This window comes from Emiliania huxleyi (genome assembly GCF_000372725.1).
Source record: "Emiliania huxleyi CCMP1516 unplaced genomic scaffold EMIHUscaffold_64, whole genome shotgun sequence".
NCBI lineage: Eukaryota > Haptophyta > Isochrysidales > Noelaerhabdaceae > Emiliania > Emiliania huxleyi.
Genome location: NW_005197198.1, coordinates 580,140 through 607,121, shown reverse-complemented (window position 1 = coordinate 607,121; position 26,982 = coordinate 580,140). Strand labels below are relative to the sequence as shown.

Below are 26,982 nucleotides of genomic sequence, written 5' to 3'. Positions count from 1 at the left end.
GGGCGACGCGGTGGTTGCGATCAAGCGCATGGAGGACGGCGCGCACGGGTCGAGTAGCGAGGCGCCTACCGGCAGATGACCGACGAGATGAGCTGCCCCCCCCCCCCCCCCCACACATCACCCCAGACTCGAGCCTCGGCGATGCGCCGATCCCTCCGCTGCCGCCGCCGCCTCGCCATAGAGGGCGGGGAGTGGCGCGGCGCCGGGAACGCCGGGCCGCCCGCTTGGCCGGGCCGGCCGTTGGCCCAGACCCACCGTCCTGTCTCGAGTCGTGATCCGTCTCGCCGTACGTCTGTGGTCGCGCGTGGTGGGGGCGCGTTTGTAATGGCCCCTCATCAGAATAACAACGACAAAATATGTAGTTGTAGAAAAAATACAGATTCTCGGAGCTTTGTGGTCCGTGGACGTTGGAGCTTGGCGTTGGCCTGCTTGTGCGTGAGGAGACACGCAGGTCGCACGTCGCACTCGCAGCAGCCAGCACACCAGCTCAGGACTGCCGGACAGCGCTCGGGCCGGAGCTGTGCTGACTTCTGCCACTGCCTTCTGGAGAGCGAGGTCGGCACACGGCACAAGCCACAACCAGAGAACCACAAAGACCACAGGTGAGTAATCAACAACAAGGCACATCCACAAGCAACACCTTCAATAGTGAGCAGAGCGAGACACACATCACAAGTTTGAAGTTCATTCACAAACAGCACTCGAGGTTGTCACGCGAGCCACGGGGACGGCGGCCGTCACCTCGCGGCGGCGGCGCGCTTGATGGCGGCCACGAGCGTCAGCGAGAGGGTCGTGTGCGGGCCGACACGCATCCACGACGCGACCACGCCCTTGAAGAGGCCCTGGACGCCCTCCGCCGCGACGATGCGCCACGCGCAGTGGAGAGGGCCACGGTACAGCCTCGGCGCGCCGTCGACGCCCGTCGGCTGCGAGTAGAGGCGCGCGCGCACGACGTCCGTCGGCGAGATGACGAGGACGAGCAGGAAGGAGGCCAGCATCGCGCAGCCAGCGTCGGTGCGAGAGCCGCGCGGCAGGCGCGCTGCGGCAGCCGCCTCTTGCAGCCGCGAGTTGGCGGCGAGCTGCACTGCAGTCCCGGCGACCGAGCGCGCCACGTTGACCGACGTTCCTCTCCAGAAGCCCCGCACGCCTTCGCGGGAGGCAATCTCGGCCACGAGGGCCGAGACGCTGCGCGACGGCGCAGCCGCGGCCGGGCTGGCCGCCACCGCTCCTCCTCCTCCTCCTCCTCCGCCACCGCCGGCGCCGGAAACGAAACTGCGGCCCTCGAGCTGCAGCAGGATCTTGAGCCGGTCCAGTGGGTTGCAGACGACGGCGGCGACGCCGCCAGACGTGCCGCCGGCGAGCAGCCGCTCTCTCCATGAGGCGCGGCGGGAGCCGCCGGTCTGGGCCTGCAGCAGTGGCTCAAAGAGGCCGATGCGGAAGGAGTTCTTCGACGCCTCGCGCACCATAGCGAAGCGGAGGCCGCGCTGCACGCCCGTGAAGCCCTCCTCCACCCACGTCTTGCGGATGCAGTCCACCGCGCCGCGGTACTGCTTCTGTGACGCGTCCTGCAGCGCGGCGTCGAGCGAGAGCCGTGTACGAGCGACGTCGGCGGGATTCGTGGCGAGGCACGCGACTGCCGGGCCGGCGGCGGAGGCGAAGAAGCTCACGAAGAGCGAAGAGCGGTGCCCTTCGTCAGCGGGGTTGAAGGACATGTACAGGCGATTTCCAGCTTGAAGCCGTAGGATTCGACCTTTTTACGGGGTAAGGAATGGTCCCCCCGGCCAGGGGACGCGGCTCTGAGCGCCCAGCGACGCGTGCCGGATGGAGTCCGGCCGCGGGTGACTAGGGAACTTCGCTCAGGATGTGTGGCAGTCAGTTTGGCTGAGTGTCCTGTCTTGTGGTTCTGTGTGTCGCTCCTGTGTGACCGTCATCGCCCGTCTAGCGTCCACCCATACCGCGTTGGTGTCCCAGTCGTTGGTCGGACTGTGTTTCGCCTTCCCATCAATCAATCAAAAAGGGTGGGGGAGTATGGTCCTGGCCGCCGGAGGCGGCCCGCTCGACGGGTGGGGGGGTATGGTCAATAGCTGGAGCCGCCGTACCGCCCACGTTACAACAGTACACGCCGCGCTCGCACCGGCCGCGCCCGCGCCTGCGCCCGCGCCTGCGCCGGCACGCAAGGCCCTGGCGGCCTTTGCGGACACGCTCTGAGGGGTGAGCACGATTGCCGGCGGGTCACCTCGCGCAGACTGCATCGCGCGAACCCGTGCCGCACTGCCGTCGTTGGAAAGAACCCGCTCACCAATCTGGTTCTGGACGCATTCGGCCGGGCGATCGTGTAGCCCGAACTCTTTGCCGTTACTTCGTGTCAACCGGCCGCGGGCCGCGGCACGCATGGGTGGGACGTGCACTTATCTGTCAGTTTTGCTGCGCGCGCCCACAACTCACGACGCATGCGGGTACGTGACGTCTGGTCGTCTGCTCTAGCGTCTGCTAGCAGTTCCGTATCGAGGCGACGGTGACGGTGTCCGACCCAGGTTGGGGTTTTCATATAATGCGGCTCTACTCATATCTACTAATAAAATACCGGGGAAGGCCTGCGCAGCCTCTAACGATAATAAGAACATACTTACCCCCATATAGTTGAGAAAGTAGAAAGAAGAAGAAAATTCTCATCACCGCTTTGTGTTTGGTAGGAATACTTAGAAGAAATCCGCGCACACCTCTCTTGACACGCGCTCTCTCGGACACTCGTACGTTCAAGGCAGCCTTGCCTTGTTGAGCTCCTTCCTGCCGCTGTTGATTGATTGAGCGCTACCTTGAAGCAAGCAGCCGAATTCGCAGTGGGCTGAAGAGGCTGCATGCCTGGAAGAAGAAAAAACGGGAGAGATAGTGCCTGTTAGGTTAGGTTAGGTAGGAAGGTGAAGAACAGCCAGGCTCGGACTGGACACCAACGCGGTATGGGTGGACGCGGGACAGATGTGAGATGATGACGACACGCACGAGCGACACACAGACACAAACAGGCTCACAAGACACACAGCCAGCTGGCTGCCACACACCCTCTGAGTTGGCGTACACACAACTCAGCTCTCAGGGCCACGTCCTTCGTCCTCCCTGTCGCCCCCCCCAGTACACATGGCGCCAAGAGGGCACAAACAAAGAGCACAACAACACAACAGACGACAGGGAGTAACGTGCGAGGCTAGAGCAGACCGCTCCGCACCTCTAGCAATCTCGCCGGCCGCAAGGCACGGTGCCGATTCGTGGAAAGAATTCTTAAAATACAACGTGGAAAGAAGAAATCTGCGGAGATCACAGTCGGGACACGATGCTTGATTCGCACTGGGCTCGGCGGCTTTTCGCAGGGCTCGCATTCGAGACCGACGGGCACGGTTGCATCAGCAACTACAACAAGAGCATCGAATACTATCCCGGTGAGAGGCGTGCTATCTTCGGTGTTGTCGATGGGTTCGCGCCGGCCGTCGCGACGTTCGCCACCGATTTTGAGATCGAGTACCGGAAGACGTACAAAATCCTGCGCAATCTCCTCTCCCATGACGTCTATGTTCTGCGGCAGTGCGGCACGCCCGCCGAGCTGCAAGATCTGCCGGCGTATGCAGTTGGCGCGACTGTCTTTGAGGTGCCGGTGTCGAGCTGGTCGACGGGCGGGACGATTGCCGTCTCGTACCTCGAGGAGCTCGGCCTCGGACCTCAGGCGGCCATCGTTGATCCGACGTGGGTGACCTCGCCGTGCGTGCAGAAGCTCGTCGGCTGCGGCGTCACCGCTTCGTGGGACCAGGCGGGAGGGTAGTCTGGCGGAGACACATCCCACCGACGGCACGGCAGCACCTCCCCCGTCCCCAAGACCCAATCCCGTGCCCAGATCGCACACATAGCCTCGGGAGAGAGTCAAGCACACACACACGGCGACGCCGGGACGGGGCGGCCACACACAGAGGCCAGCAAGCCGGAGTGCTCCGCTCGCATAGCGGAGTTAGTTCCCATGAGCTCCGATGGAGCGACGAGGAGTCGTGGGCCAGCGTGAGGCTCGGGCTTTAGGTCACGGTCCACACTCCCGCCCTACGTACCTCAGGCGACCACCTCTGGGCACAGCTGGTCGGAGCAGGTTGCCAGGATCCTCCGCCGCCGAGCCGGATGCCCCCTCTCCAGCCTTCTTGTGTTTCCCGCTGCTCACAGGTGACGAGGAGCGGCTCACAGCTCAACCTCATCTCCCCATATCTCCCCAGATCTCCCCATATCACAGGTGGCGAGGAGCGGCTCACAGCTCAACCTCATCTCCCCTTATCTCCCCAGATCTCCCCATATCACAGGTGGCGAGGAGCGGCTCACAGCTCAACCTCATCGACCGATTCGGCAGCGGGCTGTAGCAGCAGCAGCAGGAGGAGGAGGAGCAGTGCTTAGTTATCGGTGAGTATTCATGACTAGGCACCGGGTCGACGGGCACCGCCGTCGACGTCACATTCGACGCGTCTTCCGACCAGTCGATGCTAGGCCGCGCCGAGACGGATGCAGAGAGGCAACACACCGGAGCTCACAGTCCTGACCCGGTCTCGACCCGGGTCTGCCTCAGGCCGCGCCGAGTGGGTCAAGTTCGCCGCCGCCTTCTTCAACAAGGAGGCGGAGGCGAACCTCGTCTTCAAGCGCACCGCCGCGCGCTTCGACGCCGTCGCCGCCGCCGTCGCCGCGGCGCGCGCTCGAGGCGAGCCATCGCCGCGCGCCGGCCACACATCTCTCGGCCACACCTCTCGGCCACACCTCTCGACCACATCTCTCGGCCACACCTCTCGACCACATCTCTCGGCCACACCTCTCGGCCACACCTCTCGACCACACTTCTCGGCCACACTCCTCGGCCTCATGCCTCGGCCCTGGCTCGGCCCTGTCTCTCGGCCGCAGGCGCACTCTCGCCGCGCGTCGGCTTCGTCACTCACGCGCCCGCGACGGAGTCGGCGACGGCGGAGTGGTGCTACCCACTAGATGCTGCCGAGCAGCTGCCGAGCACGGACCAACGTATCAACACGTACTCAAGGCACGTCATCTAGCGGCGTCGCAGTCGTAAGCGTGACGTAGTATCCGTCGCCCAGCGTACTCTCCCACCCACCTCGCACGCCTCAGCTCACTGCACACAAGCTCGCCGCTCACAGCTCACTGTTCACAGCTTCACTGCACACCATGCTCTCCCGTGTCCCTCTCCAGGCGCATCTCGGCGTCGGCCTACCTGATCGAGGCGATAGCAAAGGCGGGCGGCACGCCGCTCGACGCGTCCTCGTGCCCGGACGATGACCCGCACGACTTCAAGTACCTGTGCTCCGACGCGCGCTCGCGATGAAGAGCGCGCACTCCCGCCCCGCCCGGGCCCGGCTCGCGTGACGCCTCTGGGAGAGCCACAACGCCGTAGGCGGGCGCGATGGAGGCGGTGCTGCGCACGCTCGACGTCGTGGTGGGGAGGAGTAGCCTGGACACTTCCTCGACACAGATCGGACCCCGACACCCTCCTACCCCCTCCTGCCCTCTCCTGCCCCCTCCTGCCCCCTCCTGCCCACGACCAGGAGAGGGGAGGAGGGCCCAGCCCTCACGGGGGGCTACGGCCAGCGGGGTGGGGCGGGTCGTGCCCTCGCTCTACTGTACCCCACGACTACAACACCACGAGAACGCTCCACAACGCCTCGACTACACCTTAAAGGTACACCACGACCGCCCCGCCCCCCACCTTCCCTCCCCCGTCATGCCCCCCCTGCCCTAGGTGGACGAGTCGTTTCCGGACGGCGGCGACTACGCGGGCTACAGTGTCGCCAGCTTCCGGCGGCGCTTCCGGCTGTCCGACGGCGTGGCCTACCCCTTCCTCGAGAACAGGCGCCTCTACCGCACCGACCGCCGCCTCTCCGTCGCCGACGGGACGCAGGGCTCCGACTGTTCCGAGTGTGGGCGAGACATGTCCAGGACATGTCCCTGACAGGTCCACGACACGTCCCACACAGGTACTGACTTCTACGAGTCGGCAACGCCGCACGCAGACGCCTTTCTCGCCGACCTCGCCGCCGTCCTCGTCCCCTCGGCCCTCCCGGACCACGCTCGCCGCTACTTGCGCAACTTGGCGACGGGCGAGCGCCCTCTCGAGCTCAACGCCTCCGACTGCACCGACCCCTTCTTCAGCATATGCCCCGGCGAGACCGCGCCGCCCGCGCCGCCGACCGCCGCGAACGCTTGCAGCGCCGACGGGTACTGCCGCATCGGCGCGCCGTCGGCGCCGCCAGCACCCTCGCCTCCCTCGCCTCCGAGCGACGGCAACGGCGCCAGGCCCCTCGCGATCGCGCTGGCGCTGCTCGCCGTTGGGCTGGCGGCGCTGCTGGCGCTGCTGTGGAGACGCCGGCGCGGCACGCGCAGATGCTCTGGCTGGGAGACACTGGGAGATCGGGACTCTTCACGCCACTGGGCTGCACCTTCCCTGAAGCGTCTCCCTGGCCTCTCCCCGAACCTTCCGGGAACCTTCCGGCAGGCGCGGCATCTCCACCCGTGCGGGCAAGGCCCCCTCCCAAGGGCTGCAGCTCGCCGAGCACTCCGGCGGGGCGGCTGCGCCTCGGCTGGCCTCCCGCGGCATCCGCGTCGCGCCTCGAGGGGCGTTGCCGCAGCGAGAGGCGCGCGCGGCAACGCCACGCACTGAGCAGTGCGGGCACACCCACCCCACCCACCCACCCATCCTCTTATACCGACGGCCCCACACCAGCGTGCAGAGAGAGCGCATGTAGAGACGTCTCTCCTCACGCTATGCCGCGCCTTGCGCCTCCTAGGAGTACGTCACGCCGGCTGGGCTGGCGCTCGGCACCTCGGCGCCGCAGGTGGTTGACGGGGGCGGCGGCGGCGGCGGCGGGGGGGGCGGGGGAAGCGGACAGGGGGGGGGCTCGCTGCTAGGGATTTCACACTGAGGGGAAACAGAGTGAGGACTTTTCCCTTTTTCGCATGGAGTTTACTTGGAGCACTTGGAGTGTGAGAGTGAGTATTCTTTTGGGTTGTTCGACCGGGCCGCATACCGTCCTACAGCGGGGACTATCGCTACGAAGTGCAGCTTGGAGCACTTGGAGCACTTGGAGTTCCACTGCTTTTTTTGGGCACGCGGCGGCGAGTCCTGGTCCCGTCGCTGGGCGCACAAACACATGAGACAGGCGGCCGACCAGCAGATCGGGGAGGCGGCGGACACGACGGCTGGCGGCGGCGGCGGCGGCGGCGGCGGCGGCAGCGGTGGTGACGGCGGTGGTAGAGGGAGCGGCGTCGGCGGCAGCGGCGGCGGCGGCGGCGGCGGGCATGGCGGCAGCGGCAGTGGCGGAGGGAGCGGCGGCGGCGGCGGAGGGAGCCGAGGCGGCGGCGGCGAGCGAAAGAAGCCAAAGAAGCCAAAGCAGCCGCAACAGAGGACCCAAATGACGGTGAACGTGGCCGCGTCGTGGCGGCCGGGCGAGGTTGTCAAGGCGACGACGACGAGCGGCCGTGAGGTTGAGGTCACGCCGCCTCCGTCCACTCAGCCCGGCACCACCATCTCGATGGACGAGCCGTACAAGAGACGGGCGGAGCTGAAGCACATGGTCCAGTACGGGGGCTTGCGCTCGGGCGACCGGCTCAGCTTCGTTCTCAGGGAAGACCCTGAACCCCGGTGGCTAGACGGCACGGTGTGCTGGAGCGAGTCTGGGCACGTGTACTTGAGCGTGGACCCGCGGCAGCTCGAGCGGGAGCTTCGCGCCGAGCAGACGTTGGTCAGCTGTCTGCGGGAGGCTATGCCGAAGCTGGAGGAGGCCGCCCTCGAGGACGCCATGTCCAAGCGGCTGCCGCTGCTGATGGCGGTGCAGGCCTTCCAAGAGGTCGGAATCTTCTTGCGAGGAGACAAGTTTGGGCGCACCCCCTACCAGGACCCGAGGCTCTTCGTGACTCGATGCCAGGCTGCCGGCCCCGGGGAGCGCAGGTGGATGCCAATGACGCGGCGGGTCGACAGTAAGGGCAACATGACGCATGAGGGCTTTCGGGAGCGGTTCGAGAAATTAGTCGGCTGGAACGTCGACAAGGGCGAGCCGAGCCCGATGCGGCGGCGGCTCCTGGCGCCTGCCTCCGGTCGCACCGCCGGCTTCTTCATCGCGTCGAGTCGGCGCTCGGGCGAGCAGGGGAGCGCAGGCGGCAGGGGCCTCTGTAGCAGCGCAGGCGGCGAGAGCAGCGGCAGCAGAGGCGGCGGCGGCGGCGGCGGTGGCGGAAGGGGAAGTGGCGGGGGCCGAGGCGGCGGCGGCGGCAGCGGCGGCGGCGGCGGCGGCGGCGGCGGCGGCGGCGGCGGCGGCGGCGACGGCGGCGGCGGCGGCAGTGGAGGGTCTTTGGACGGATCGACGATGCTCTATGTGGAGGGGCGGCAGCAGCAAGCGGGTGGCGTGGGCGGCGCGGGCGGCGCTGGCGGCGCCTCGCACCCGTACACGACGCTCCCAGGGAGCAGCGGGAGCGGTAGCGTCGAGCAGGACCGAGAGCTGACTCTCGCCTTCGGGAGCGACGTGCGGGCGCTCTGCGGCTCCTTTGGGGCGATCGAGTCTGTGCAGCGCGGCCGCGCCGTGGGCCTCCGCCTCCTCGTGCCTGAATCCTACATCGAGGACGGGACGTTTGAGTTCGACCCGGGCGTCGGCGGCGTCGTTTTTGGCAGCGTAGCGGATGGCGGCAGCTTCTGTTTTGGCGAGTCCTTCCTGGCCCGCTGCCTCGCAAACGGCATCGGCCAGCCGATCTGCGTGCCCTCCGGCGGCGACGACAAGCCTGACACCGCTCGGCAAAACTACTCGCAGTTCGTGGAGTGCGGCACGTCCCATCTGCACATCGTCTTTGTCAAGCCTCGCCAGGTAACCGAGTACCGCCTCCGCTTCCCGCAGCTAGTGCTGTGCGTTCTGCCGACCGACGACGGGAATGTCGGAGATGCCCGCTTCTGGGTCAAGGCGTTCTGCGTGGAGGTTCGACGACGCAGCTCCGGCTCCTCGACTCGCGCGTTCTTCGAGCGCTTCTTGATGCTGGACGACGACGTGACGGGCCTCCTCAAGCTTGACCCTGCGGGAGACAACGACGAGCCCATTACGCTCAACGCTCTGGCCGCGGGCCTCCTCAAGCCTCTCGCCGGCCAGCCCGCGCTCGTCGGCTGTCACGCGCACAACGCGACGCGCTCCCCGAGCAAGGACCCCGTTTCCACCTCGTCCACGGGGCTGACGTCGACACCAGCCGTCGTCGTCAGCGTGCGCACCGACGCGCCGACGCAGTACCACCCGCTAGCGGAGCGCGCAGAGGACTCCGACTTTGCGCAGCGGCTCATCGCCGCTGGCGAGGTTGTTGTCAAGTGCAACCACCTGGGCTACCGGTCCGGCTCGTGCGAGCGCGAGCGCGAGCCGGACGGCCTGGCCGCGAGGATTGGCGAGGCGATGAGCAGCTTCGCTCCCGACTCGTTGATCCACGTCAGTGGCACCTTCCCGCTTCTGCGGGCGATCCATCCTTGGGGCTATCGCCCGGCGGCGCTGGCTGGCACGGACGTGCAGTTCACGAGGCCGCATGCGCTGCTGGATGACCCGCGGTCCTTCCAGCAGGGCGTCTTCATCCGGTTGGACGAGTCCGACTTGCCCGAGTGCGACGCCGAGCCGTCCTTCCGCTGGGACTGGCGAGCGGCGCTGTCGGGCTTCCTGGAGCAGCGCAGGGGCCCCGGCGTCATCGTGCTCCCGCAGAGCCTCTTCGCGGAAGCCTCTTCCACGTCGCTCTTCGACGAGGCGTGGCTGGTGCCGGTCGACGCGTGTGTGCAGCTGCCGGGGAATGGCTCGGAGTACCGCATCATCAACGTCCCCGCGCCATCCTCCGAGTCTTCTAGCGACGATGGGGAGGGCACGCCGCGGAGGGCACGTCGCAAGAGGTGGCGCTGGTCGTCGGACGACGACGATGACGAGCCGCGCCGCGTGATTGCTCGCAAGGTCCCCACGTCACGTGAGCCCGTGCACGCCGCAGACCGCTCGGCCTCGCGGGCGGGAGGCGGCGGCGTGGGAGGCGGCGGCGCGGGCGAGAGCGACGGAGGCGGCGGCGGAGGGGCGGGTGGCGGCGGCCTGGGAGGCGGCGGCGCGGGCGACAGCGACGGCGGCGACGGCGAGCTGCTGCCCGAGCCGGGACCGCTTCTTGGACTCTACGATGGCCTCCCGCCGGGGTACGACACGCTGGAGGGCCATCTGGAGGCGGAAAGGTCGCGGAAGCAGGCGGAGACGGAGCAGGAGGCGGCGCTCGAGAGGCGCAGGGCGTATCAGCAGGGTCCCGTACGCCCCTTGGTGGAGGCGTTCAAAAAGGACGTCGACGCGATTTGCGGCGAAGTTGATCCAATTCTGCGCCTCGGCCGGGTCCGAGACGCCCTGAAAGGGGACGGCTTCGGCAAGCTCCTCCGGCTGCTCAACGAGACGCGACGCGATCCAGGTTTCCTTGGCGCCAACGACGTCATTTGCAGCCTCATGCGCTTCGTGCGCACAGCAAGCCCCACAGCAGTTTGGGAAGGGCTCGAAGGGCGCGAGACGGAGATCGCAGCCGCACTCGGGGCCGTCCGCCTTTGCTCGGCGCCGATGCCGCAGCCCTGCAGCAAGACCCGCGACGGCCAGCCGTGCCGCTTCTGCGAGATGCGCTCGATCTGCGCCGAGATGGCGGGCACGCATCAGCTGAAGAAGAGTCTCGACGCCGCTCTCCGGCGAAACGAGAGGAGTCGTAGCTTGGAGCAGCCGCCGGCGGCGCCTGGCCGGGGGAGGGGGTCGAAGCAGCCGCGGGCCGCGCCTGGCCGGGGAAGGGGGTCGAAGCAGCCGCGGGCCGCGCCTGTATGAGTACGTAGCCCCATGTCCATGTGACGGATCACACAGGCACATGTGCACGTGCATGCACATGCGACATGCGCATGCACATGCACATGACACATGCACATGCACATGCACATGCACAACATGTGCATGCACGAGTGCATATTTAGAATTTTCTGAACAATCATGAATCAAAGAAAACGCCGAAAGAAGAAAAACGGTTGCAGCTGTGAGACCATGGGTGTGAGGAGTGAGGCAGAACCACGCAGTCGCTAGACGCTACCCCAGCGCTTGGTCACATCGGCCCCGAGGTCAGATTCTTCTACTCTGTTGATGGTAACACTTGTCTACTGGCTGGAGCCGAGCAGGAGGGCCCGGCGCACAATCCCTGTGCAACTGAGGGCAGCCTTTCGAGTTCGCGCGGATTTCGTGAACTCCGAACTCCAACGAACGCAGCCCAGCCGGCGGGGCCCAGCCCGAACCTCAAACTGAACGGACCGCCACGGCTGTGGAAAGGGCGAAGGCGCGAACTGCGAAAACGAACGAACGTTCGTGAACTCCGTTCGAACTTAGGAAAAAAGAAAATCATCGCCGAAATTTCGTTCGTTCGGCGTGCAGTTCAGCCACGAGCCGCGCTGAACGAACGAACTCGCGCAACTGCGCCACGTGCGCGCGTGCGGACGCGGTCTGGCCCTCAATCTCAGGTGCCCATACACACAGGCGGCACTAGCACAGGTCTGATGGTCCGCGACAGTCTGCAATCTAGCGGACTGCGGGCGCGACTACCCCGGTGCGCCGCCGCCCGGGGACCATTGAAAAGGGGGAGGGGGGGGGGACTCGCTCAGCCTCGACGCCTCCTTGCTCACGCCTTCGCGTACTTGGCGTGGTTTTTGCGCATGTACTCCATGAAGGCGCTGTGAGCAGGGCCGCCCTGAGCTGTGGTGCCTGGGCGCCGTGCGTGCTGACTGGCGAGTAGAATGGGGGCGACGGGGGCTCCCCGAGGCGTCCAGGCGTACTCGGCCTCTAGTAGGCAACCAGGGACTATACAGGCCTGCAGAGCCAAAAAATAAATATTGCGGTTCGTTCGCGGTTCGCAGTTCAGACGAACTTCCCTGGTATTCCTCGGCCTGCGGGTGTGAAGCGGGTCGGGGGGGGGGGAGGAGAAAAGAAAATGCTCGAGTTCTAGTTCGAGGGTTCGGGCACCCAAGGGCGAACGACCGAACCGATGCAGTTCGCCAGTTCGCGAACTCGAAAGGCTGACTCAGCACAGGGTCCACACCCCGTACTCATGTGACATGTCGATCGATCGTAGCATGTGTGTGCGTGCGTTTTGTCGCGTGACCCCCGGACACACACAAACACCAACATTGCTGAGTCCCCTCTGCTTCTTCTTCACTGCGTTAGGTTAGGTTAGGTAGGAAGGTGAAGAACAGCCAGGCTCGGACTGGACACCAACGCGGTATGGGTGGACGCGAGACAGATGATGACGACACGCACGAGCGACACACAGACACAAACAGGCTCACAAGACACACTGCGTCATTTCGAAAAATTCGAAAAACTCAAGAAATCCGCAAGAAAGAAAACGACGCTCCCGGCACGCGCGCTGGAGTCTACGTGGACTCGCGCACACCTGAGACAGCCAGTAATGGGCGCTGAGTACGACGTTCACGCCTCCATCGAGCTCACTCCGGCCGAGCTCAAGGCCAAGGGTAACGCACTCGTCAAGGAGGGCAAGTACGAGGACGCGCGGTCCGCCTTCTCAGCCGCCATTGACCGTGCTCCGGACGAGCTGCACCTCTACTTCTCCAACCGCTCGCTGTGCAACCTCCATCTCGGCGACGCCGAGTCTGCAGAGGCCGATGCGCGGCGCGCCATCGAGCAGAAGCCAGCCTGGGCCAAGGGACACGCCCGCCTCGGCAACGCCCTCGCGGCTGCTGGACGGCACGCCGAAGCGGTCAAGGCCTTTGCAGCGGGCCTTGCTCACGATCCGACGTCGGCGGCGCTCATCGATGGGATCAAGCTCTCCTCGTCCACGCCCGAGGGCACGCCGCTCGGGCCCGCTGCAGCGGCGACGCCTCCGCAGCCGCAGCAGCAGCAGCAGCAGCAGCCGACGACGGTGCCTGAGCCGGCGGCTGGCGGCGGTGACGGCGACGACGTGGTGGTTGGCATCGATCTGGGGACGACGTACTCGGCCGTCTCGGTCGTCCGTCCCGGCGCCGGCCGCGTCGAGATGATCCCCAACTCCAACGGCGCCCACACGACGGCGTCGTGGGTCGCGTTTGCCAAGGAGGACGGCACGCGGCTGGTCGGCGACGCCGCCAAAAACCAGGCGGCGTCCAACCCAGGCAACACCGTCAACGACGCGAAGCGGCTCATCGGGCGCGCCTTCTCGGAGAGCGCCGTGCAGGCCGACGCGAAGCACCTCTCGTGCCGCGTGGAGGAGGGCCCGTCCGGCAAGCCGATGATCGCGGTCGAGGTTTGCGGTGAGAAGCGCTCGTTTGCGCCAGAGCAGATCAGCGCCATGGTGCTGGAGCAGCTCAAGGCGGACGCGGAGGCGTTCCTCGGGCAGGCCGTCAAGCGCGCCGTCATCACCGTCCCCGCCCACTTCAACGACGCCCAGCGCCAGGCGACCAAGGACGCAGGCACCATCGCTGGGCTCGACGTGCTCTCTCGGACCGCCAGCGAGCGACCGCCATCCAGGTTTCGGCGCCGACGCCCCCACGGCCGCTCGCGTGTAGGTTCTGCGCATCATCAACGAGCCGACCGCCGCCGCGATCGCGTATGGCCTCGACAAGGCCAGGGGGGGCAAGGCGGAGCGCAACGTGCTCATCTTCGACTTGGGCGGCGGCACGACCTAGCCGAGATGCGGCCAAGATGCGATGAGGCCGAGATGCGGCCGAGATGCGGCCGAGATGTGGCCGAGAGGTGGCCGGCTCCGCCCTCGCGACACTCGCGCGCTCTCCGCAGGCACCTTCGACGTGTCTGTCCTCGCGATGGAGGGCGGCATCTTCGAGGTCAAGGCGACGGGCGGCGACACGCGGCTGGGCGGGGAGGACTTCGACGCAGCCACGACCAAGTGGCTGGAGCAGCAGTTCCTCAAGTCGCACCCGGGCGTCGCGATCGACGCGCGCGGCCGGCGGCGCCTCATCGCCGCCGCGGAGAGGGCGAAGCGGCACCTCTCCTCGCAGACGACGGCCGAGGTCGAGATCGAGGCCTTCTCGGACGGGCACGACCTCAAGGTGCCGCTGAGCCGCGCCAAGTTCGAGTCGATCAACGCGGCCTTCTTCAGCTCGTGCATCGACACCGTCAAGAAGGTGCTCAAGGACTCCGGACTCGCCAAGGAGGAGATCGACGAGGTCGTGCTGGTCGGCGGCTCGACCCGAGTGCCAAAGATCCGCTCGCTGCTCTCCGACTACTTCGGCGGCAAGCAGCTCTGCTCGTCCATCAACCCCGACGAGGCGGTCGCGTACGGCGCGGCGGTGCAGGCGGGCGTCCTCTCGGGCGGCCTCGCGGCGGCGGGCGGTGCCCTCGCCAAGGCCTCGACCGGGCTCGTGCTGATGGACGTGGTGCCGCTCTCGCTCGGCATCGAGACGACGGGCAAGGTGATGGCCACGATCGTCAAGCGCAACACGCCCATCCCGTGCCGCCGCGTCGACACCTTCACCACCGAGGAGGACGGGCAGACCGCCATCGACGTCGCCATCTTCGAGGGCGAGCGCGCCTCGACCGACGCCTGCTCAAAGCTGGGCGAGTTCACCATCACCGGCATCGAGCGCGCCAAGCGCGGCGAGCCGCAGATCGAGGTCTCGATGGACATCGACGCGAACGGCATCCTCTCCGTCTCGGCCAAGGACAAGACGACCGGCGCCAAGGCCTCGACCACCATCGCCGCCACCGCGTCGCGCAACTCCAACGAGGACGTCGCGCGCATGGTCGAGGAGGCGAGGGTGAACGCCGCCGCAGACAAGGTGCTGCGCGAGAAGGCAGAGGCCAAGCGCCTCCTCGAGGACGCCATCTTTGACGTGCAGGACGACGACGACGCCTCGCCGACCGCGAAGGCCGACGCCGAGGAGGCTGAGGCCTGGCTTTCATCCGACTTTGACGCTGCGACGGCCGCGCAGATCCGCGACAAGGCCAACCGCCTCCGCCGCCGCCGCTAGCGTGAGGGGCTGGGGCATGTCTGGGCAAATGGGACTGAATATTGCGGAGCGTTAGGTGACGCGAGCTGGGGGCTAGGCTAGGGTGTGAAGACGGCGATTCGTACAGCGAGGCTCTCTCTTTTGTCGCCTCGAGTACGTGTCTCTGTATCGCGGCGCGGCTGTCGCTCTGCTCTTACCCTTCGTACCGTTAAAAGCTAAACCTTAAATGACCCCCGCCCCCGTATTTCTTTTTACGTCGGCACGTCAAACAGACACCCACAGTGTCACCACTCACTTGTCTTGAGACTTGACCCTGAGCGGAGAGTCGGAGAGCCTGTGCAGGCTGGAGGTGGAGCTCCGGAGCGCGCGCTGGGCGCGCGCTGTGAAAGGACGACATGGTCGATGTCGTCAGACGTCACGAAGAGACGACACCCACTTCGGTCTTCGCCGTTCTTCGCACTCATAAGTCATATGTCGGATCAGCACTCACAAGACACAACACACAAGCAAGTCATCACACTGCTCAGCAAAAGCAACGGTGGCGGAGAGCCCGTTGAGGGCCAGAACCGGTAAGGCAGTCTGCTGGTTCTCCAATGTTGCGGCTACATGCGGATCATCTCCTCTGCAGCTGGCAGCGGTGCGACTGCAAGCGCCTCTGCGGGCGGCGGCGGCGGCGGCGCTGGAGGCTCAAGACCCAGATGAGAGAGGATTGTGTCGAGTTTGGCGTGGGCGTGGGCAACCGACGCGGCCAGGTCCTCGTGTGACCTCATCTGCGCCACGTTGCCGCGTCCAAGCTTGCGCTCCTGCAGCTCCTCGACTATCTCGCGCACCAGCGGCGCGTTGCAGCCCCAGCCAGGCATCAGCCTGCCGTCGCGGCCGGTGAGATCCGATCCGACGCTCCAGCAGATGCCGCACTCGTGGTGCGAGTCCACCGAGCCCAGCTGCGCATACGGCCGCTTCTGCACAATGTGGTTGCAGCAGTCGTGCTTGGTGAGGACCGCCTCGTCTGGGCCGAGTTCGAGCTTTGTAGTGGAGAGGCCGACGCACGGGCAGCAGATGCAGCGGCAGTACCTCTCGCACTGGGAGGTCACGTCGAATGTCTGCTTCTCGAACTGACGCGTCCGCTCCTGGTGGCGCATTGCGATAGACGGGCGACGAAAACGTGGATGTGCCCGCCAACACGGCCGAAAGCAGGCGCTACAACGTATTTCTAGAGTTTCTAGAGTTTCAGGCAGCTATTACTGACACACATTTATTTCTGGCTGCCGAGGATGATGGTCCTGGCATTCGTCAGACTGAGGACTTTGAGCGCCTTAGTCTTGGCCAGCCCTCTCAGTTCACGCCGGAATCGTGAACCGTGAACCGTGAACCAACTAGCCCCCACCCCGAGTCCGTGAACCGTGATCCCCGGTGCTCAAGTGCTCAAGAGAAACAGCGACAAGCCTTTTTAATGTCATTGATAGATTACCCAAAGGCGCGGCTGGCAGGTGGCTGTGTGGCGGTGCGGACGACGCGGTCGTGCCGACATTCTGCTACAAGATTGAGGCGGTGCTCGGCATGCGCTTTTGCGACCCCGATCAACTGATCGGAAAGAAGCGGCGCAACAGGGAACAGGCTGGCTGCTGCCGACAACACCATTTGCTACCCCACACGCGGCACGTTCAAAGAGGACAAGCATGACGACGGCTTTGCCGATACACGCTTGAGGAGCTGTACGAGAACTGCGGCAAGGCGCAGCTGAACGGCGCAGTGAAGAAGTACTGCGAGTACCGAAAGGCGGAAGATGAGGCTGTGAAGGGCAGCAGCCAACGCAGGGGAAGGTGCCGACCACAAAAGAAGGTGCCGCGCAGGAGCACGCCTGCACTCTCCCTTCGGTGTATAGCGGCGTTCTTTTTCTCTCTACCTTGTACTGACATACCGTACTCCCCGGCGGCCGCACCCAGTGAACCCGCCGTTTGCGTTTCGCCCGCGGTTTTGCGCTCAATGCTCAGCGCTCTATTCGCGTCTGCCGCCACGCTCTCGCGCCGCAGTGTGCTCGCCGGCAGCGGCGCGATCGCGCTGCCGCATTTGGCCCAAGCCGCAGAAGCGGACGGGCCCGACGAAGGTACTAGGGCTGTGGTTGGCGATGGCTACTCGCTGCGTGTGCCGAGTAGCTACTACTCCGCAAAGGGTGGGCGTGCGCAGGTCGCCGACTTGGTCTTCGTTGCTGCCGACTACCCGGCCGGCAAGACCGCGGCGGTCACCCGGACGAGGGCCGACCGGCTCGTACTCGAGTCTGGCGACCCGACGGCGTACGAGTCGGGTTCGCTCTCGCGGCTGCGTGAGCTCGGCAAGCCGTCGTACGTCGCGTCGCTCCTCGTGCGGCGGCGAGACGGCGACCCGCGCGGCGAAATTGCGCAGCCGCGCTCGCAGCTCGTCTGGGCCGAGGCTGTCTCGGACGAGGAGCTCCGCTTCGAGCTGCGCGAGACGCTCTTCACGGCGTCGTCGCAGACCTCTGCCGTGCCGACGTCGCGGTCGGTGCAGGCGCGCGCCATCTTTGTGCCTCCCGACGAAGATGCAGGCACCGCCGGCTTTCTTCTCACCGCGTGGGCCTCCAGCCCGAGCAGCGAGGCGCAAGCCCTCTGCGAGCCGGTCCCCTGCCTCCTCGAAGGAGCCTCGCTCGGCTTCGAGTGCCCCGCGCCAAGGTGCAAGACGCCAGGGACGGCGCCGCCGCCGCGCGACGCATCCGACGTCGCCGTCGTAGAGAGCCTCACTCCGATCGCCGTGGTGAGCGTGAGTCTGCAGCAGTCGCTCCGGGGCAGGCTGCAGCCCGCGTCGTGAGTCCACTCTTGGTCTCTTCACCTGGGTCGTGTTTTCGTAATTATCTCATGTATCTGAAGAAGGATAGTGCACAGTCTGTGTGCACACATGTCGTGGCGGGTGTGCGCGGCAGCGCGGGCCGTCTCGCGGGTCTCGGCACTCGGGCTCGCGGGGCCGCTTGTGCGGCTTGGAGTTGCACACACGGACCCCCACGGTACGTTGCTTCTCACTTCTCAGTTCTCTCGCTCGTCGTCGTCTAGAGAGCCGTAGCGCGTTCTGCAAGTGCGCCGAGCTGTCGTTTCACACGTTAGACGGTGAGGCAATGGACGAGGTGAAGCCGACGACGTGGCAGCGGTGTCGGCTTTACGTGCAGCAGCGGTATTTAGCGCCGTCGGGTACTGGAGATCTCCACGGTCGCGCCCCCAAACTTCCTCCCTCGTCACCTCGAACACGTCGTTGCGCTAAACACATCCGCTTCTCATCCAGTGCGGCGAGGCCGCCGTCGTCTCGCCTCGGCACGCAAGCTCCGTTTTGTATTGATGGGGGGTGAATTATCTTCTCAGTCAGCCCACCAGGGGCCGCTGGCGATGGCGTCCTTTACAACTTGCCACGCGCCTGCCTCGTTCAGTGCCTTGCCACGGATTGTGCCAGTGGCGCCTGCCAAGTAGGCGAACAAATGTTGGTGCAGTGGACGAACGAGCTCTCTGTGAAAACGTTGTGAATGCCTGTGGTGACCGCATGGAAGCGGCCGACCCACGCCGGGCTGAGTACAAAGAGCGCCCTGACCGGAGCGAGCAAAGCGTGGTAGAGTGCTGGGATAAACCTCGTCGGCATGTGCCCCTCGGCGAACCTAGGGGAGGGGTGGGGACAAGTGAAATCACCATATCCAAGTTGTGCTCGCGCATCACCTCTGTCTGAGATTCTCCAAAATCTCAATCTGGGCGCACCATTCGGATTGATCCGAGACGACGATGCCGGCGCTCGAGTTGGCCCTGCTTGCGACGACAATATCACCGTGCATCGTAAAGGGGGAGTAGAGGCCCTGCTTCATCACGGACATGACACGGCTGACTGTCACGTGAGTGAGAGCCCCTGCGGAGTCAGACAACGACATGCGCATGCCGGCTTGGACGTCTTTGGCTAAGATGTGCTCGTCGTCCGCCTCGATGAAGTGCTGGGCTGAAAGCTCAACTGCGTGGCCTGCACCGCGGGAACGACGATAGTGCGAGTTTGGGGGAGCAGGCGTCTCGGGAGCAGGCGTCTTGGGAGCAGGCGTCTCGGGAAGTTATGGGAGAAGGAATTGGTAGATGGAAAGGGGGGGGGGGGGGGGCACTACCCGAGTCGGTCTCGATGCGATGCATTGGCGACACGGCCTCGCTGTCAGAGTGGCCGTACAGGTAGATCGGCGAGAAGCCGCCGGTTGTGAGGACCTTTGCTCCATGGGGCACGTCCGAGATGGGAAGCACAGCTCCAGGAACAGCCTCGCCAATGATTGCGGTGACCAGTGCGTCGCCAGGAAGGCACGAGGAGGAGCAGCCGCTATGCCCAGCGCCACAGACATACATAGTCTCACAGTAACAGCCATTGCCTGTGTGGTCGCCTGCCTTTATGCCACCGATAAGCGACACGGAGATGTCGGAGCTCTCGCAGTACGCGCACGAGGTCATCTTGCTGTTAATGCCGGCCACGACCATCTGATGTGTGCATTTAGGTGGGTGTAAGGTCGGGATAGCGGAGGGACAAGGGTGGAGAGTGCAAAAGGATGGATGTGAGGAACGGTGCGGAGGGTGGGCACCGTGCAACAAGTGCCATGTGCAAAGCCCTCCAACTTGTCCGGCCTTGGCGTGCAAGCGCCCGAGTCCGTGCAGTAGGCCAGCTTATTGGATGTGGTGGAGCAGATCCAGCTCTTGAAGTCGCTGTGACGGAGGTTATCTGCCCAGTTGGTTTTGCCTGTTTTGCAGTCTTCGGAATCACTCGCTGTGTGCACGCCGACCAGCTCGGGCCACCCACAATCGTTTGTGATGAAGTAGGCGCCGCCAGAGTCGCCGCCGCACATGGAACCGTCAGTTTGGGGATCGGCTTGCAGATGGGAACCCGACGACATATGGGTCTCCATGTAACCCGCTGAGTGGAATACGATTGGGCCAACCGTGTTGACTGAACGCGCTTGATTGGTGCGCAGATTCCACCCGGCATTCTGATGGTACTCGTCCTGTGGCGCGCGTCAAGGTGTGAGCGGGTGGGGGCGTGGGCGGTCGAAACAGGGGGCGGGCATTACCGCTCCAAATCCAGCCACGCTGATGCCAGACGTCGTCGGGTTATTGCTGAGCGCGATCGGCCTCAACTTGCGCGCTTTCTGGGGCAGCTTCAGCAAGGCGAGATCAGCCCATGTTGTGCAGCCCCACCTCGCTTCACACGTCCCAGGTGCACCCCGTTCGCCGTATCGGGGGTGCACGTGGACGCTGCTGGTCGGCACGTCAAGAGGGGTGCCGGCCAAGTCAGGCGACCACCCTGGCGTTGGCCCGGTCTCGTCGTGCGCGAGGTGCACTGTGGTCCCGTGGGGGGCACCCTCGTCGTTGGCTACGCAGTGCGCGGCCGTAAGCACCCACTCCTCGTCCACAAGCATCCCGGAACACGTGCCTCCAGACTTTAGCATCACCATCCACTCAAACTCGCCGCCAATCTGCGCGTGATGGGGAAGAGGGCGCGCGGGCTGGGATGGAGGGAGGAGGGAGGACGCAGCCGGCCGGCGCGCACCTTCCACTCCCTCGTCTTGTCGACACCTTCTGCCATGCGCCCGCTGCGCTCGCCGTCCACCTCTTCGCACTCCTGACAACAGTGATGAGCCACGCGAGGCTCGTTGCAGAAGCCTCTCAGGCTCGCAAGCCCGGCGCAGTCCGAGACATTCCGCTCCTGCGCGGCGCAGGCCACGGGGTTGAGATTCTCGCACTCCTCAGCAACCACGGGCCCAACCACGCCGGCATCCGTAGTCAGACACTGCTCTCGATTCGGGCCGGCGGCGAAGCTGGCCGCCTCGAGTGCGGCCAAGAGGAGCAGGTAAATTGGGCGCATGGATGTATGAAGATTGCGGAGACCGCCCGCCGGTCTGGCAGGAAAAGTGCGAGAGAACCCGCCGCCGCGTTTCGCGCGCAACGAATTCTTTTGTTTTGACCCACGACGCGGGTATCTGAGGCCCGGCATTAAACGCGACTGACCACCCATGTGGCTTATGCCCATCGGCATTACGCGAAGCGGCGGCACCGCAGGGCTCGCACCGTTGAATTGCCGGCTCACTTGCCACCTTTGCGAGCCTCCGCTGCACCCACAGCTGGCGCTGCTGCACCGGTCGCGTCTGGCGGTCATGCAAGTGGAGCTGGAGGATCCTCCAGCGCCCGACGCCGAGGCTGGCGTCGTCTGTGCACGGGGCGTGTGCGTGCTCGCCGACGAGGCCGTCGCGCCCGAGACGTGCGTCGTCGGCGACGACGGCACCCTCTCGTGCGAGCCCAACACCGGCGCGCCGGCACCGGGGCTGTCGCTCCCGTACCTCTGGCCTCGGGGGCTGCTACTCTTCTCGTCGGTGCTGTACGGGACCAACTTCCCGCTCGGCCGCATCATGAACGAGGCTCTGCCGCCCTCGGCCGCCACGTCCGCTCGGCTGCTGCTCGCAGCGGCGGCCCTCTCGCCCTTTCTGCCGCGGCTCGCGCCAGAGCTGCGGCTGCAGGCAATGCGCTGCGGCTGCTTCACCGCGCTGGGGTACGTGACTCAATCAGCCGCGCTCGTCGACACACCCGCGGCCACCGTCGCCTTTCTCGGCGCCCTCACCGTCGTCGTCTGCCCTGCCCTCGCCGCCGCGGTGGACGGGCGACGGCTCGGCCTGCGCGAGGCTCCTCAGGCGCGGCTCCTCCTCTCATTCTCCTCGCCCTCATAGGTGGGGCGGAGGAGGGGCGGTGAGCGGCGCCTCTTCACGCGCAGCACTGCCGCGAGCAGGTGTGGCTGTCCGCGGGGCTTGCCCTCGCCGGTGTGGGCGTGCTCGAGCTGGCCGATGGCCTGGGGGCGGCGGGGTGGGGCGACCTATGGTCGGTCCTCCAGGCGGTCGGGTTCGGCACCTCCTTCTTCCTCACTGAGCGGCTGATGGCGCGCGAGCCGGGCATGGCGCTGCCGATCACCGCCGCACAGTGCGCCGTCTCGGCAGCCTTTGCAGGGCTGTGGGCCGTAGCTGACGGGAGCGGCCTGATTGGCGGCGGCGGGCTTGGCTTTGGCGGCGGCGAAGGCGCGTGGCTCTTCGACGAAACGAAGCGCGCCAGCTACGCGCTGCCCGGCCTCCTCGCCTCTGAGCAGTTCCGGCCCGTGGCGCTGGCGGTGGCGTGGACGGGCCTGGTCACCACTGCCGGAAACCGCATCGGAGAGACGGTCGCACTCGGCCGCGTCGCCTCCGCCGAGGCGGCCGTCTCGCCTGGAGCCGCCCCGCAACTGTGATCGCTTATCGTTGACCAGCTGGTGGGCCGTAGGCGTCCGTCCTGCTGGCGACGGAGCCGCTCTGGGCCGCGCTCTTCGCGTCGCTCCTTCTCGGAGAGAGCGTCAGCGGCTGGGACGCGGCGGGCGGTGCACTGCTCGTGTCTGCGTGCCTCGCCAACGCAGCCTCGCCCGAGGCGCTCCGTGCTTTCCTCCCGGGGGGCGGAGGAGGGGCGGCGGCAGCGCCGGGGAAAGGTGAGATAGGGGCCGGAGGGGAGAGGAATTGAAAGCAGTGGCACCGAGTTCATTTTCTGGATTATGGTGTGGGAAGAGAGAAAGAAAAAAGAAGGAGGCATTTGTATTTCTTCTTTTTGCACGCGCCAGTTCGCACGTGTGTCGAGCCTGTCTGCTGTGAGACAGTCGCGCCAGTTTCTTTTTCCTGGCGTTGTCTTCTTTAAATTTCTTTTTCCTGGCCCGAGCGAGGGCGGCCAGGGGGCGCATCCTTTAGGGTGGAAAACGCCGAGCGCGTGCAAGGGGCGCGTCCATTTTACGCCGGGCGCATCCTTCATGGCGAGCGGCGAGCCTCACCTGCGCGAAGGCGGGTGCCAAAATCAGGTGTGCGACCCTGAGCTGGCACGTGCGCTGCGTCCACTCTTGGCGCCGCCCTGCTTTGCGCCGCCTTTCAATGCGCTCGGGGTCTCCACGATTTGCGACGTGGACATGCCAAACGAGCTGGCACTACAAATCGCCTGCTTGCTTGATGTCGGCTCGCTGGATGCGCTTGCGGGTGCATCCACCTCCTGGCGCGCGGTCTCTCGCGCCAAGGAAGTGGAGGAAGCGCTCGTGCGGCGGTGGTGCGCGGCGGCCACTCCGGAGGCCACTCGGCTTGACGCGCGCAGCCTGTGCAGATCGTTCGAGCGACTGACCCTCGCCGCGGCTGCCTGCGAGGACGGCTGGGATGCCGTGCTGTGGCAGGCGGCCGCTCTCGGCTGCATCCATGGCGTCCTCCTCGCCCTCGAGCGAGGAGCACGCCTCGAGTACTCTGGCGGGCGGCGGGAGGGGACCGCCCTCTGGTGCGCAGCCAAGTTTGACCAGGTCGACCCTAACCCTAACCCTAACCCTAACCCTGCCCCTACCCCTAACCCCTAACCCCTAACCCTACCCCTACCCCTAACCCTAACCCTAGGTCGAGGTGGTCGCGCTGCTTCACCGCGCCGGCGCCAACATCGAAACGGGCGGCGGGATCAACTCGGAGTCCAGCCCGTTGTGGGTCGCGGCACAACAGGGCCACGCGCGGACGGTGCAATACCTGCTGGAGCACCGAGCAGACCCGAACTCGCGCAGTCGCAATGGGAACCCGGTGCTCAACGTCGCGGTCATGCAACACGACATGGGGGAATCCGTTGCCGTTCTGTCGGGCCTGCTAGAGCAAATGACAACCCCGCCTTGGTAGGCCGCGCGACAGCTGTTACCCCGCGCAGGGAGCTTGGCAGGGCATGCCTTTTTCGGCTGTGAAGAGTGCTGTCGTGCGATTTCGGGCCCGTGGTTGTGCTGTTGTGTGAAGAGAACCTGTCTTTAAATGTTTTGCGCTCGTGTGTCGACGTTTGTGGACCATTGAGTCATTCTATCCTCGGGCTCGGCGCGCATGAACCATGATCTACCAGCTACCGCACCCCCGCGCGTGAGCCCGGTGTGCCTTGAGTTGGCATAACAGCTAACACAGTAACACGCCATAGGCCCGGATACCCCGGAACCGCACCAGAATGCTGAATGGACCATCCACCAAAAAATCCAAACCACACACAGTGTCAGGTGTCACTCTGTCTACTGTCACTCTGTCAGTGACATACTGACAGAGGGCACACAAAAAGCAGCGCCATGGCGATGGCGCTAAGAGGTTCCTCTTTTCCGCGCCCCCCCCGCAAGGCGCGCGATACACAGCACATAAACCCACGCGAGGCACCGGCCACGGGGCCACGGGGCGGCCCGGTCTCTGAGGGAGGGTGTAGAGGATGTAGAGTGTAGAGCGCTGTAGAGCTGTAGAGCTGTAGAGCGCTGTAGAGCTGTAGAGCTCTACATCCGCCGCGGGACGAAGCGCCTGCGTTGTAGAGCGATGTAGAGGCGCTCTAGAACGTGAAATCTCTACAACAAACTCTACATCCGCAACATCATAAGCGGCGAACGAGGCACGGTCGCTCTCCGACATGAGGCGCGTTGCACTTGCCAGTGCTGCCCTGGCCTTCTGTCTGCCCGCCCAATGGGTGGGAGGTGCCTTTGCTGCTGTGGCATGCCTCACGGCTGCGACTGGCCGCGGCGCCTCGGCGCGTCAGCTCGGCTAGGTGTAGCGATAGTGGCCAGCGCAACTCGCCTGGACTCAACCGCTCAGCCACGGAGCTCCCGCACGCGCTGGCGCGAGGCATGGCGCATGCAACGCGCATCAATGCTCGCCTCGCCTCGCGCAAATGCGACCGTCCTCGCACACCGCCTGCTAAAGGAGCACAGCGACGAATGCGGCACCGGCGACGCATGGCAGGCTGGTCATGACGCAGTTATAGGGTGTTGTGTGCTGTCAGAGTGACTCTCTGTTTGTCAGGGATAGTCAGGGCCGTCCATCAGAGCTCCAGTAAGCTCAGAGACACCCCATTAGTGCGACTCGACCTCTTTGAGTCACTGCCTTCCCGGCGGTTTGGCTGTAGAGCCTCTACAACAAACTCTACAACAAAATCGCGCTCTACATCGCTCTACAACGCAGGCGCTTCGTCCCGCGGCGGATGTAGAGCTCTACAGCTCTACAGCACTCCAGAGCGCTCTACATCTCTACAACTCTACAGCGCTCTACACTCTACATCGTCTACACCCTCCCTCAGCCCGGTCTGGGTGTGGGCGGACTGGGGGAGTGGGACCGGGGGAGCAGACCGAGTCGGAGAGGGCCGCAGAGAGGCCCGAGGCGTGAGTCCGTTCATCCACACACCGCATTTTTTTCTTCCTGCTTGATTACTAATCAAACCAGGCGCGGTCGAAAACAGCAATCAAAACTTGGCCTATTTCAAGCGCAACCGTCCTAACCGCCCCGCAGGCATTGACCTTTGACCAGTCGCTCTCCGCCCGCCATGCTCTTCCACCGCCAGCCCGTATCCCTCCGCATCGACATCCCCGTTGACGACTTCCTGCCCTCGCACCCCACGCCGGACGAAGTCGTGTCAGCCAAGCGTGCCAGCCTCTCCACGCCACGCACCGCCAAGTCCCCAGAGGAGCTGGCGCGCGCAGAGAAGATGTCTGGCCTTCTCTACAAAGCCCACATCGAGGCCGTCCAGGCGCGCGCCGCGCGCGAGGGTGAGCGAGCGCGCGAGGCCAAGGCGCGCCGCCTTCGGCATGAGGAGTCGGAGCGGCAGCGGCTGCAGGCGAGCTCGCTTGAGCGCCCTCCCCAGCTGAGCACCGGCACTCTCGCCCTCCGCTTGCTCCCCACTGATCTGGCTCTGGCCCCGCCACCCGCAGGCCCGCCTCGACCGCGCCGCGTCCCGTGACAAGTGCCACGGCGAGGCCAAGGCCACCGAGGCCGCGTCCAAGGCCCTGCTCCGCACGCAGAGGGCGGAGGAGGCACGCAAGGCGCGGACCGCCGCCGAGGCAGAGCGGGCTGAGAAGCTTGCCTCCCTCTCGGCTCGCGTTGAGGAGTCGGCGGAGCGCAAATCCAAGCTCATGGCGGCGACGCAGGCCAAGAATGCGCATTGGTTCAAGCGCGCTCTGGCCGTCGTGGCGGCCCACAAGGAGCAGCAGCGCGAGGCCGCGCAGGCCTCCGCCATGATGCTCGAGACCAAGTTTGGCGCCGCCGCCGAGCGACGCACCGCGTCGATGAGCTACAAGCCGAACTCGGGCTCGCGCGCAGAGCTCGTCAAGGCGGCGGTCGAGACGACCAAGCTCGAGCAGGCCCTCCGCATCAAGCGCGCCCTTGAGGCCGCGGCCGAGCGCCGCGAGTCGACGCTCGGCCAGCGCATCGAGAAGGCTCGTTCCGAGCTGTCGCGAGTGCAGGCCGCCATCGAGCTCAAGGAGGCCGCCGCCGCGGCGCAGCTCGTCGCCGCCCGCCGCTCGCACTTTGCCAAGCTCAACGACGCCGATGTCCGCGTCCAGCTCTCCCGCCAGTCACGCCAGACGAAGCCTCCCGTGGCGTTTGAGGTGGCCTCTGGCGACGGGTCGGCGGCGGGGCAGCTGCCGGCAGCGGTTATCGATCGGCTCCAGATCAAGACGCGCCGGTCGCCCTTGGCGCCGGCCACCGACCTCGCCACGCGCAAGTCCATCACGGCGAACGCGCGCGCTGCCTTTGCCCGCAAGGACCTCGCCGCGGTCGACGCGGCGCTCGCCGCCAGCAAGGTCAAGGCGGCGGCGCTCAAGACGGCCACCGAGGCGGCGGCGCGGCGCGGCGCCGCTATCGCCCGCTCCGCAATCATCGCCCGCGCCGCAAAGGCCAAGGCGATGAACGCGCGTGTGGGCAAGGCTGCCGTCCGGCGGCACGCCTCCCGCGCGCGCAAGAGCGCCTCCCTCGGCCGCAAGGCGCTCTGCGCGCAGGCCGCCTCTGGCCGCCGCGCCGCGGCTCTCGTGGCAAGGGCGACCAAGGCGGGCTCCACGGATCGCGCCACCGCCGTTGCGGCGAAACGTAAGAAGATGGACGCGGCGCGCGAGGCTCGCGGCCACGTTCTGCACCTCCGCGCCCTCGCCGCCTACATGGTTGCGGCCGAGCGGCTCGCGCAAAAGTCGTCCTCCGC

The 26,982-nt window shown here is 65.7% G+C and overlaps 7 protein-coding genes across 7 annotated transcripts in view; 5 read left to right on the top strand and 2 right to left on the bottom strand.

Annotated features, from left to right (window-relative positions):
• The window catches only part of EMIHUDRAFT_422285 (hypothetical protein), a 4,062-nt gene extending 3,701 nt beyond the window's left edge, over positions 1-361 (top strand). The window contains exon 12 of the mRNA XM_005763335.1: positions 1-361. The gene's annotated coding sequence lies outside the window, so the exon portion shown is untranslated.
• A 376-nt stretch (positions 362-737) lies between these two features.
• On the bottom strand, positions 738-1,712 carry EMIHUDRAFT_215298 (mitochondrial substrate carrier family protein; the record flags this gene model as incomplete). Its single annotated transcript, XM_005763334.1, has 2 exons — positions 738-1,147; positions 1,253-1,712. The coding sequence occupies 2 exons, from the start codon at positions 1,710-1,712 to the stop codon at positions 738-740; spliced, it is 870 nt and encodes a 289-aa protein (XP_005763391.1).
• A 1,616-nt stretch (positions 1,713-3,328) lies between these two features.
• EMIHUDRAFT_215296 (hypothetical protein) lies at positions 3,329-5,350 on the top strand (the record flags this gene model as incomplete). Its single annotated transcript, XM_005763333.1, has 2 exons — positions 3,329-3,807; positions 5,218-5,350. 2 exons carry the CDS (start codon positions 3,329-3,331, stop codon positions 5,348-5,350), a joined length of 612 nt encoding a protein of 203 aa, XP_005763390.1.
• Positions 5,351-5,428: 78 nt separating this feature from the next.
• On the top strand, positions 5,429-7,176 carry EMIHUDRAFT_215295 (hypothetical protein; the record flags this gene model as incomplete). The annotated part of the gene is made up of 7 exons (XM_005763332.1): positions 5,429-5,461; positions 5,765-5,940; positions 6,319-6,378; positions 6,518-6,623; positions 6,810-6,860; positions 6,931-7,003; positions 7,085-7,176. The coding sequence occupies 7 exons, from the start codon at positions 5,429-5,431 to the stop codon at positions 7,174-7,176; spliced, it is 591 nt and encodes a 196-aa protein (XP_005763389.1).
• Positions 7,177-13,065: 5,889 nt separating this feature from the next.
• EMIHUDRAFT_311681 (hypothetical protein) lies at positions 13,066-16,378 on the top strand (the record flags this gene model as incomplete). Its single annotated transcript, XM_005763331.1, has 4 exons — positions 13,066-13,497; positions 13,574-13,657; positions 13,835-14,857; positions 16,352-16,378. 4 exons carry the CDS (start codon positions 13,066-13,068, stop codon positions 16,376-16,378), a joined length of 1,566 nt encoding a protein of 521 aa, XP_005763388.1.
• Positions 16,379-18,332: 1,954 nt separating this feature from the next.
• On the bottom strand, positions 18,333-20,845 carry EMIHUDRAFT_215289 (hypothetical protein; the record flags this gene model as incomplete). Its single annotated transcript, XM_005763330.1, has 9 exons — positions 18,333-18,404; positions 18,488-18,623; positions 18,721-18,973; positions 19,110-19,467; positions 19,569-19,985; positions 20,052-20,138; positions 20,229-20,456; positions 20,531-20,602; positions 20,678-20,845. The coding sequence occupies 9 exons, from the start codon at positions 20,843-20,845 to the stop codon at positions 18,333-18,335; spliced, it is 1,791 nt and encodes a 596-aa protein (XP_005763387.1).
• Positions 20,846-22,704: 1,859 nt separating this feature from the next.
• On the top strand, positions 22,705-23,743 carry EMIHUDRAFT_437767 (hypothetical protein). The gene is made up of 2 exons (XM_005763329.1): positions 22,705-23,320; positions 23,412-23,743. The coding sequence occupies exons 1-2, from the start codon at positions 22,793-22,795 to the stop codon at positions 23,676-23,678; spliced, it is 795 nt and encodes a 264-aa protein (XP_005763386.1). The 5' UTR covers positions 22,705-22,792; the 3' UTR covers positions 23,679-23,743.
• The last annotated feature ends 3,239 nt before the right edge of the window (positions 23,744-26,982 follow it).